At 35.8% G+C, this 12,344-nt stretch overlaps 1 protein-coding gene across 6 annotated transcripts in view; it reads left to right on the top strand.

Moving 5' to 3' along the window:
- Positions 1 to 12,344, top strand: part of MTA3 (metastasis associated 1 family member 3) — a 120,347-nt gene that overhangs the window by 67,211 nt on the left and 40,792 nt on the right. For all 6 annotated transcript variants that reach the window (XM_052691363.1, XM_052691183.1, XM_052690918.1 and 3 more), the window contains exons 11-14: positions 748 to 806; positions 2,957 to 3,081; positions 4,344 to 4,495; positions 5,166 to 5,388. In XM_052691363.1, the coding sequence (XP_052547323.1) occupies positions 748 to 806; positions 2,957 to 3,081; positions 4,344 to 4,495; positions 5,166 to 5,388 (559 nt within the window). The remainder of the gene's footprint in view (positions 1 to 747; positions 807 to 2,956; positions 3,082 to 4,343; positions 4,496 to 5,165; positions 5,389 to 12,344) is intronic.

Raw genomic sequence — 12,344 nt, 5'->3', positions numbered from 1 at the left:
GCTTCAACTTTCAGACTTTCCCTTCTCAAATTTCTGTTATCTATGTGTGATTTCTCATGATTTTGGAATCTTTTCAGTTTCTTAGCATTTGCTCTCTGCGTTTCAATAGGCAGAAAGTTCATCTCAAATTGCAACTATTGGTTGATGATTTCGTTTCTGCATCCTTTCTTCTCTCACAGTATATGAACTCATACTGACTGACCAGCTTTAAAGCTGTGATATTTTCTGTTATTTGTAGGGAACAATGTTAATCACCATTTTAGTGCGTGAAAATACAGTTTATACTGAAGTAACATTGTGGAATTATTATATAGAAGACAATATATGATTCATTTTAGTAAACACACAAGGAAAAGAGTTGTTAAAATTGTATTAATTTACAACCACCAGCATTAAAAGTATGATAAAACTCAGTTATGCTGCTGTTCTTTCTTCTTGCTCTTTTTTCTTTTGGTAGATGTAATTTATATACACAGTACTCGTTGTTTTTACAGATTTGTTGTCATGTGCTGAAGGATTGTGAGTTTTGCCAGGAAGGACAGCATGCTGTAATTTCAAACCAATAATAAAATAGAACAGCTCTAATTTTTAATGACTTTCATCTTCTAGATTTCTACACTTTTCCTGGAGTCTTTTGTGGAACTGTGAAATGAAACGCAAATAATTTAAGGTTGGATTATGTGCAGTTTTATGAGTTTGTGTACTTGAAGATAACAAAGTATTTTCATGTGTTGATTTTTCATCTAGAAACGTCTGAAAGCAGCTGAAGCAGAAAGTAAATTGAAACAAGTATACATCCCCACCTAGTGAGTATAACAATAAAGTTCTTTTTTGAATTACTTACAGGTGAAAATGTGAAGTGTATCAACACACATGATATTTCCTTCATATTGTCCTAATGCTTTTAACATGTATATACAAGTAGTACATACACGCTGAAGTGTAATTGGAAAATGTTGTAAATTCTTTATCCTTATTTCAACCCATTGGCTTTGACCACCAACCTTTCTGTTCTGGAAAGGCGAAAACTTCTGCAAATTTTGATCAAGTGCTACACGAACTGCTCACAGGCAAGAAGGATCTTGTCATTTAAAAGCAATTTTTCTGGAGTAGTTGCTTCAGAATCTCTGTAGCTCAACATTTAATATTTGTGTAAATTCAGAATTTTAAAATAGAAGCTGTTGTTAATGTAGTTACATAAAATCAGATACTCACTTTGGTTAGTTTTATCTTGATATCATCTGTTCTTGAGTTAGAGACAAGATGTTCTGTCTATAAATTAAAGGTAGCACACAACCCCAAATCTTTTGCCTTTGATCAGTTCTTATTAATGAATTCTGTTTTCCTCTGAGAGGTTTGTATTTTAGTTCTTTAGATTTAAACTCAATTCTAGATTTGCTTTCGTTAATATGTGGCTTATGGAACCAAGATCTAATCTCTATTTCATATTTATAATTTCCTTAAGGTTATGATAAGAGAGGGGGTTATAGATGACATTCTTTACAGGTTTTTGTGGATATATTGAGTTTGTATGTGAATTTACCCATTAATATCAATGTTTATATAACAGAAGACTAGAATACCAGATAAAATACTTTCAAAATCCATTGTCGCCATTCTGATTGCATGTATAAATTGGATGCAATAGAACTTAATTTGCATATTTCATACAGACTTTTTTTTCTCTTATGCGGATTTAATACAAACAGCAAAACTATTAATCTCAGTCTTCTAATTTCATTTGTGAAAAAGCATTGTGAGTTTTACAGCTCAAGTCATATTTGCAGCATGGATACTTCTTCACATCGTAGACTAGAGGGTTATGCTGAAAAGTCTTGTATGAGTATTACATAGTTCTCTCAGTGAAGTTGTCAATTTAGAAAAATTGTTAAGGACTAGCTGCGTTGTTTGACATAACCTACCTAACCTGAAATACAGATACTTACTTTCAGTTTGGTTTACTACCATCTTTTGACTTACCATCAAGACAAAATCCATAGTCAATTGTTAGAACAGGAATTCTTGAGACATTGGTAACTGCAATCTGAGGCACATGTAGGTAAACATAGTTCTAACGCTCTATTTCAAGACAAATTTATTGTATTTGAAATCTGAGAAGCATTGATTCTTAGAGCTGAATACCTTTTTGATCTTGTCAGAAGGTACTTCCCTTAAAAGCAAGAATCTCCTCAATAACCAGAGTCCCTTTCAATTCCTGGTTGCTATGGAAGGTAACTAAGCAAGAGATATTCAAGTAAAAAGAGACTTAACTACCTCTTGATCTTCCTTGTGTCTTTATCTCAGTATGCTTCTCTGAAGTACCTTTTGGGAAGATACTTGATAAAGAGTATTTGGAAATTGGAAAGAGTGTCTTACTGGATATAATACACCATAAAGAGGAGTGGTGAAGTTCTTCAGTCCTCTTAGAATGAGTGGTTTAGGACACAACCCATACATGAGTGATCTGTGCCAGGGTTATAGGACTGCAGCATATTGCAGTTAGTAGGAACTTACATGCCTATCATTTAGATACACAGCAGCAACCTGTCCTCTATTCTGGACAGCCTTATTGTATTACAGGCACCATTACTACTTTCATGTGTTATGTATTTCACAGAAAGACCAACCTCAACTTGTAAAGCCTTGCAGAGGGGAACTATGCTGTGTCAGACTTGTTCCAGTGTTTGATACTGAGGCTTGCTTTGTCTTTAGCTTGCTAAGCAGGTTTGACCATTTTACAAAGGTCTGCAAATTTGAGTACTGTAGCAGCTCTTTACGCATCAACTCTGTGTTGAAAACACCAGAAAAACATGACAATTACTCTTTTGTTAATTTTTACAGATGTTGTCACCAGACGGAATTCCAAAATTAAGTTGTTTATGTTTTTATTAGCAGGTTAGAAAATAATTTATGGAAACTGATTTTTATTTTTATTTTATTTTATTTTATTTTTTAGCAATAAACCAAATCCCAATCAAATATCCAGCAACAATGGGAAACCTGCTACGGTCAATGGAGCAATGGGAGCCTCTTACCAGGCACAGGCCTCACTAATAGGGAGGGCTTGTGAAAGCTGCTATAGTAAGTCAAATTTTCGTAAATTTTTGAATAACTGAAGAGTTTTGGCTAATCTTAATACATATTAAACAAAATCTATATACTTTTATTTTCATACTATAAGTAAGAGAGAATTTTTGATCCACTGCGCAGCAGAAATAACTTCGGATTAGAACTGCCTTCAATACATCGATGTAATGTTAATACTCAAACCCACTTCATTTTTTTTCTTCAGCAATTTAGTAAGTATGGAACAATCAAGTATTGAGTGGTGTAATGGATGCGATGTTATTCCTTTACCTTCAGGCTTCTAAATCTATATTTACTTTTGCTTGTGCTTTAGATTTGTTTTTAAGGTTTTTTATTGCAGATTTTTTTTGTTTTGTTTTATTTTTGCTTTTAATTTGCTGCTGTTGTTGCTGTGGCAAGATTGAGTAGTTCTGGGTGTTTTTTTTTTTAATTCTCTAGTGCATTTGCATTTTGTGCATTTGTGATTGCTCCTTCTTGAAATAGCAGCTTCTGATGTAGATAGTATAAGAGAAGATATAATAGAATTCTGAACTGGAAAAGGCTCAAAAAGCCTGGCATATAGAAGTTCTTCACTTTTGTGATGGCTCTCTGTGTCTTAAACAGCAATTACTTCAAAAATATTATTTTAGTTTAAAAAGTCCCAGTTACATACATCTGTTGTTTTTCAAGTTATATTTTTAAAGAGTAGTTTTCTGGTGAAAGTTTGATTACAAAAATAAAAGACTAAATTAATGTTTCCAAACGTGACTGAACACGCACGAGATAAAGATAGGCACGCATCTGAAAAGCTAGTTGATGTGCTTACCCTTTTCTTAAGAGGATCTTGACTTATAAGTACTGGCTTCATGTAACTGGGAGGTCACAGAGTAGAAACAGGGATCTTAAACAACGTCTTTAGTAGCAAGCATCCTGATTAGTCAGTTTTCCATGTTAAGTTGAGAAATCATGGAGAGTGAGACTGGAGGGGTTTATTTGTTTGGGGTTGTTTTATTTGATCAGTTTTCTTTTGTGTTTGAAGACCCCTGGAAGAAAATCTCTTCATGTTGATAGAGAGTCCTAAGTTTGAAAATAAATGCAGAAATGTTTTTTGGAGTTGACTTTTGAGGTGCTTTTAAACAAGTTGCTATTTTCTCCATATCAAATGGATTAAATATTTTTCGTGGTAATGCTTTTGGGAAATGCCATGCATTACAGTATTTGGATATACTGTTCTGAATGTAGCATGCAATTTAGTTGTGGTGTTCTCTCATCCTTAGCTTCACAATCTCACCAGTGGTACTCTTGGGGTCCTCCTAATATGCAGTGTAGATTGTGTGCTTCTTGTTGGATTTATTGGAAGAAATACGGTGGCCTGAAAATGCCCACACAGACAGATGAAGATAAACTCTCTTCCAGCCAACCTGCAGAGGTAGGATTGTGTAGATAAGCCTCCCTGAAGTGAAGTGTGATGCCTTCACAACACTATTGTGGTTTGAATAATTAATGGCATGCGTTTTATATATGTGTTCAACCATGATGTTAGAAAACTTCTCTTACTCTTTTTAATCCTTTTCCTGTCTTTTGTATTGCTAAACACTGTGCTAGTCCAGACTTGTCTTTATTTGACCAAGTCTTGGAAAGGTAGACTAATGTTCACTTCATGCACTTTTGTTGGAGAATGTCATCTTGTCAAGAAATTTGTATATGAACTGTAAAACATTAATTTCATCTAGAATGATATTAATGTATATCAGTTCACAGCAGAGCTCTCCAGTGTGTTGCATAGCTTCATATATGTAGCCCCAGTTTTTTGAATAGCGCTTACACATGTTAGTTTATTAACATTATGAATTTATTCAGGTTTTGGATTATTATTATTATTTTTAATTAATTATGAGGAAAATATCTTTTGTTCATTTTCTTCATTTGTTTGGTGGAAGAAGGCTGCTCGTTCTTTCAACTTGATGTGACAGGATCAAATAACATTAGATGATTCTTTTGTTAAACATAATCATTTTTGGTACCACCTGTCACAAGTAGGGAACATTCAGATTGTGCAATTCAAGTTTGTGTTATTATTTTTTGTTTTATTTCTGTAGGAATCCCATGTTAGAACTCATATGTCCCGGCAGGCCACACAAGGAACTCCAGTTCGTAACACTGGAAGTCCAAAGTCAGCTGTGAAAACACGCCAAGCTTTCTTTCTTCACACAACGTGCTGGACAAAACTTGCCCGTCAGGTCTGCAAAAATACCCTTCGGCTGCGGCAGGCAGCAAGACGTCCCTTTGTTCCTATTAACTGTGCTGCCATTAAGGCAGAATGTAAGATGTTTTTTTAATTCTTAGTTCTGTGTGCTGTGCTTCCCACCCATTTTTGTCTTTTAATTTTATTTTCTTTTTCAATAAACATCTCTTGTCTATATGCTTTTGCTTTTCATTTTTTCATTTGTCTAGCACATCACCAACACATTCCTAAAAAGTCTGGCTGCCTTGAAGAGTTTTCAGTCTGTTTCAAAAACAGAATGTTTTGGATGGTGCTGGAAGGATCGGGGATGAGGTGGGGGCTGGAAAAGGTGGGGGGCATTTCAAGTAAATTAACAGGAACATAGCCATTGCCTAATTTGCTTACAAAAAATGTCATTTAAAAAAAATCTTGTGAAGGATCCATGTTGTGACAGAAATCATGCTTCCAACTAGATAATGTGAAAGAAGTTTGCATTTATATTGTTGTTTATTCTTCTACTAAGTAGAAAGTATAGAGCTGTACTTAATTTAGTTTTTCTCAGTGGAATTGGCCAAAGAATAAGTAGCATTGCTGTGGATGTGTAAGAATTTAGATGTGGTGTGTAATGCAACAGTTTATCATGTGATCAAGTGGGTAATGATAGCCAAGTTCATCATTTCACCATAGTTGTACTGGTTTTTGTCCATTTTATTTTAAAATTTTGTTTTAAATAAAATACAGTGTGATGCCTTTTGTTTTTGTAGTCAAAACAAAGAAATGATTGAGTAATCATATGAGAAATGGTTTTGGGTTGCTGTTGATAGCATCAGGAAGTTACTCTATGTTCATGTGTTTTGATTCTGTTCCACAGTCCTATGAAGTCACTCACTATTTCAGTAGGTTTTGTATCTGTACTAAGAGCGTAGTTTTACTGCTCACACCGCCTGGTTCTATTTTGGTCTTCATCAGTACAGTTCTCCAATGAGGCACTTGATATTCCAAAACAAGCTGTGCTGGCATGCTACCAAATGTAGTACAATTGAAGAGAGCTATTTAGAATATAAGACATTGGTTTTAAAACCATGTTCACTAGATTAGTGCTAAATGTTTTCCCAGGATGCCAATGATATCAGTGTTAATTATAAGAAATAATGAGAGGCTTAAAATCTGGTTTTGAGTATTTTTCCCTAATGTACTTTAACACCAACTGTTTCTCACATACAAACTCTTCACCTGCTTCTGCCGACTTCCAGAACTTGATGAGTATTTCTACTCATTGTCCTCATTTGTTTACTTGTCCTATTGTACAGCTTTGAAAGAAGAAAGAAAACAGCCAAGTCAAGAACAGCTTTCATATTTAAGGAAACTGTATGCCCATTGTGTCAATAAAATGGGCTATACTTTCATGGGACAATTATTTCCAAGGCTGGACTGTGCTTATATCTTTAATCCTTAATACAAAATAACCATTATTTTCTGAGAGGAAATGATTGTACCTTTTAACTTACCTTTTAACTTAATTGGCACTGTTTTTTACTAAATCATGGAGGATAATTATTTTTAGAATTAGTTTCATAGAACAGAATCATAAAATTGCTCAGGATGGAAAAGACCTTAAAGATCGAGTCCAACCACGACCTAACCATACTATCCTAACTAACAACCCTCTGCTAAATCATGTCCCCGAGCACCACATCCATACGGTTTTTAAACACATCCAGGGATGGTGACTCAAACACCTCCCTGGGGAGCCTATTCCAGTGCTTAACAGCCCTTTCTGCAAAGTTTTTCCTAATATCCAACCTAAACTTACCCTGGAGCAACTTCAGGCCATTTCCTGTCACTGGTGAGAAGAGACCAACCCCGCTCTTGCTGTACTCACCTTTCAGGTATTGGAAGAGAGCAATAAGGTCTCCCCTCAGCCTCCTTTTCCCCATACTGAACATCCCCAGTTCCTTCAGTCTCTCATAGGGATATTCTCCAAGCCCTTCTTAAGCCTTGTTGCCCTTCTTTGGACCTGCTCCAGCACCTCAATGTCCTTTCTGTACTGAGGTGCCCAAAACTGAACACAGTGCTTGAGATGAGACCTCACCACTACCAAGTGCAAGGGCAAACTTGTTCACTTGAACTTTAAACTTTTATCTATTTCTTCATACAGCAGATGAACTTTTTGTTCAAGAAGTTGGAGGGAGAAGGTTTCATCCAAGCATTAATCATCATAGTAGAACAAATGTTATAGTCACTTCTCAACTTTTAAAACAAAGGAGGTAAAAAGCTGAGCTTTTCAGCGTGAAGGAGTCATTCTTGTACCAGACTAATGATGTCGTGACTGCTTCATCTTTGTTCCTTTAAGTGAATAAGTGCCACATCAGATTAACATCAGGAACAATTTTGTTTGTTTCTGTAGCTTCTATCTTTTATTATTCATTTTACATGAAGTAATTGGACCTTGCTATTTCATCTTTGTGAATGCTGCTGCTTCTGATTTAGATCTGACAGAGATTGGAAGGAAAAAACAATAAATCAGTTGTCGATGTTTAAGTACAACATTCAAGTTAATATATATAGTCCTGCTAACCAAATTATGTCTCATGAAATGAAGTTAATGTTTGTGTGTAAATGCACATATATATATTTTCTGTTATTTGCCATCTTTCTATAGAATTTTACAGTGTTCTTACCTGCTTATGATTTTTGTCATATTCTTACTCCAGTAAAGCCCCTTAAGGAAACTTTTAAATAATGGACTGTTCTAGTTTTGTTCATGCACTTACATTGGTGACCTGTGTTCAGTGCATTATGTGGATTTTAATGTTATATCTAAATAGACTTTTTTTCCCCTGAATGCCTTGAATCTTTGAATGATAGCCTGATATTAATCATCTTAAATGAGGTACTTAATTAGCAGTAATTATTTCATACGTTGAATACCACTGAGCAGTTGCAATGTTGAATGAATGCTGCTGTTGTTGTTGCAACACTTACAGTCATGCTTTAAAGATAACCTTGGCAAAATAGGTTACAATTTAGCATGAGATGGTTAGAATTTGTTTTCCATATTTGTACATTGAAACTTGAATCTGATTTTTTTTTTTAAAGATTCTTTAAGAATTACATAATTCTCTGTGTGTAGAACAAGTGCTGGGAGTTATAACTGCATTTCACAGCTATATTGCAATAGGCACCATGCCAAAATCTTAAAATCAAAATAAAAGAAAGCAGGGCACTCTAACCCCAGCAGCGTATCCACTTTTATGCCTTCTTAGTCTTAGGCAAATTGTACAAGTGCTGGGTTGTTGATGATCTCTGGAGATCCCTTCCAACCCCTACAATTCTGTGATTTCTGTGAAATTAATTACCTGTTATGAGAAAGGAAGTCTGAACAAGCTAGTCATAAAGTGGATTTCTAGCTTTCATTTTCTAGCTTTTACTAGACTTCTCATAAAGTAAATTGTTATTTGCATTCCGCTTAAATTTATCTGCTGACACTGCTTTTGTCTTGGAGGAGCATGGAAGTTTTTATAGTGCGAAAACAAATGAAAACTCCACAGATTTCAGAGCATTTATTTGATTCCTGTAATTCTACCCACATCATCTTCCTTAGCCCATTACATGTGCTAGCAGAGAACAAGGCTCTGTTTTGTGTTCTTCATTCCTTTGGTTAGCTTAAAGAATTAGATTTTCTTCATTAGGGAACCATGTAGCATGACCCTAGATCTGATGCCATCAGGAGAAATGGAGAAGATACATTCACATCTCCGTTTAATCTAGGATGGTCACCAGAAGGTTGAGAGATCATGGCGTCTCTTGCTAGGAGTTCGATCCATCGTGGAAATCGCAAACTTTGTTCTGTCTAGAGATAATAGACTATAAACTTGTCTGGTGGATTTTTAGGAATAATTAGAATTGGTGAACTGTTTCAGTAAGGAAACTTTCATGCTTTGAATCAGGCAAAATATTCAACCTTTTTATTAGTTTACAAGTTTTTAGAAAGTTGAGCAAAATAATTCTGTCAATGGATTTCATTAAAGGAATCTGTAGTAGGTTTTCTTCTCCGCAATCAGATCAGCTGGAGATAGATCCAATCTTGCAAGTTGTTGATGCCTGACAGTGTGAACTGTCGTGTGAACTTCACTGCCTCAATGTAAATTTTAATTTCATTGGTTGTTTTTTGTTTGCTTGTTTGCTGCCCTCACGTACAGTTTTATTGATACAATTATCTATAATAATCACAGTAATTTATATTTGGGTAGTTACACTGTCTATACAGGTGACAAAATGTTATCAGTGAATAGTCTATGATCAAAATATATGCCTTTAAGTGTGCAGATTTAATAACAGACATTTGGTACGTGATGCTGTGTCTTACAATACTGTTTGTTAAAGACAAGTGAAAATTAAGTAGTGTATGCAAAGCTGTTGTTACTGATTTGTCTTTCTAAGCATACGGTCTGTATACTGGCAAAACACTATCCAATCTTAAGCAAATAACATTTACAAACATTTACCAGTCAGAAATCATTTCTTGTAGATTTTCATAGCTGCAGAAGATCTTTGGCTGTACATACGATGGAAATGTTTGCTCTACTGTAATCTTTAAGTTCTTTTAGCCAGAAAAATGATCAAAAGAATGTGAGACTTTTTCCCAGCGTTACTAAGAGGAAAAAAATTCAGTAAATTGGTAAATTATCTTCAGTAAATTTGTTGGACATTTGTTAGAGTTTTGGCAGAAATAGAATGTCAGAAATAACTCACAAGTGAGAATCTCTAAGCTACAAATCTAGTAAGTACAAAAAAATTTAAATCGCTTTCAAATTTAAAAGGACAAGCTCTATTTACTATCATCATCTCCTTAGAATGCCTGATTTCCTTAGTATTCACAACAGTCATCCCTTTTCAAGGCTGAGGAATCAATCTGTTTAAAACCTCATAGAGAATCCATTTCACACTGTGGTTTGTAATGTTGTTCCCTGTAGCTTTTCTATTTGTACTGTATCTTTTTAAAAAGGGTTGTGGTTTCCCATAATTTTAGAGTGTTGTATGTTTTCTATTTCGCTCACTATTTTGCTCCTGGTTTCAACTGGGACAGAGCTGATTTTTCCCTTCATAACGGCTAGTGTGATGTTATATTTTGGTTTTAGAAGAAAAACAATGCTGATAACATAATGATATTTTAGTCGTTGTGAGCAGCTCTATACAGAGCCAGGAAGTTTCAGTTTCTCAGCTTCTTGTACTGCCCTGCAAGCAAGGAGACCAGGGGACACAAGGAGCTGGGAGGGGGCAGAAGCAGGACAGCTGACCTGAACTGACCAAGGAGATATTCCATACCATATAGAATCATGTGGAAAAAACTTGAGAAATGATGGGGAGTTAGCTGGGGGGCAGCTGCTGCTCAGGGACTGGCTGGGCGTCAGTCAGCAGGTGGTGAGCAATTGCTTGTGCATCACTTTTTTTTTTTTGTGCATGTGTTTCTGTGTATGTGTGTGTGTGTGTATATATATATATATATAATTACTATTACATTTTTTCCTCTTTCTTTTCTGTTCTAGCAAATAGTTTTTATCTCAACCAATAAGTTCTACTTTGGTTTTTGTGTTTGTGTTATTTTTTTTGTGTGTGCCTTTCTGTCAGTTCTTTCCCCCATTCCACTGGGGGTTGAAGGAGGTGAGTGAGCAACCTTGTGGTGCTGAGCTGCCTGCTTGGTTACCCCAAAACACTTACACTTCTTCTCATAGTAATTTCTAATACTGTAAAAATTTCACCATCGTTTCACCAAGCAACCACTTTCAAGTATTGCCCAGCTACTTATAGAAGGTATTTGCACTGACACTGAGAGTGCTGTTCTGCGTGTTAGTTGTTCAGAACTGATTGTTTTATCTGTATGTTACAGTCATTCTACTCTATAAGAATTACTTTACATTCAGTGCTTGATCCCACTGATATCATTGGCAATCAGTTTTAGTTTTGATAATGCTCAGTCATTTGTTTTTTGTTTACTTTAACTCCATAATCACATTTTTTCCTACCAATCCTACCAATTTAAATGTTGAACAGTACACATCCTTTTGGGATTGCATAGACAATTACTTTTAATCAGGCTCTAATTCCTGACAAAACTTTCTTTTACATCATAGCCACTGAAATGTTACAGTCTTTTGTGACATGTTTTGTCAAAAGCTGCTTGAAGTTCCAAGTTGGATGCCAGATCAGATGTGTGTGAGTGTATCAAGATCCTCCAGAGGATCCTGGCAGACCCCTGATACTTGCAGTTGCTGTTTTACAGAATATGTGTAGGAAGGGGCCTGTGAATGTCTGATCCAACCACCTGCATAAATCTCAGAGCCTTTTGCCAATCTCTGAGGATGGAGACACTACAGCCTCTATTGGATAGTTGCAGGTGGTAGTCGAGTCTTCCCTTGACCTTCCTATCTAAAGGCTGGCCAGATCCAGTTCCCTCAGCCTCTCTTTATGTTCTATACTGGTGGCCCACCAGCCTGGTGATTTTCCAGTAGCTGGATTTGCTCCAGTATATCCATCTCTCTTTTGCAGTGGTGATTCCAGAACTCAACAGTGGTTTCATAGCAGCCAGGAAGAGGGGAGGGGTTAGCTCCCTTTCCCTGCTGGCTGCACCCATGCTAGGAAGGCCTAGCATGCAGTTGTCCTTGTTGCAAGGGTGTGTTGCTGAATAATGTGAACACAACAAAAGTGTTTTCCATTTTCAAGGTCATTGTTGGCTCTTGGTGTTTGACCTGTATGCCTCTTAATAGCTCAGCCCTTTTTTCCAGTCTACAAAACTACTTATTAAAGAATGGTATCACATTCACCATGTTTTTATTCTCTTGAATTGAGAGAAGTTTAAGTAATAATTGAACACCACGACTGTACATGCTCAGCAGTTTCTGGCTGGATGAATCTCACTGGTCCCAGAAGCTTGTTGTTATTCATCAATTTGTTTTGAAATATTTCCTGTGGACACTTTTATATGAAATAGTTGTAATGTACTTATGAGATATGAGAACTTAAGAGAAATATTTTCTCTTAAGTTTCTCACCAG

Source organism: Tympanuchus pallidicinctus, unplaced genomic scaffold, assembly GCF_026119805.1.
Source record: "Tympanuchus pallidicinctus isolate F22 unplaced genomic scaffold, pur_lepc_1.0 scaffold1, whole genome shotgun sequence".
Lineage (NCBI taxonomy): Eukaryota > Metazoa > Chordata > Aves > Galliformes > Phasianidae > Tympanuchus > Tympanuchus pallidicinctus.
This window is presented reverse-complemented; position numbering and strand designations above follow the sequence as displayed.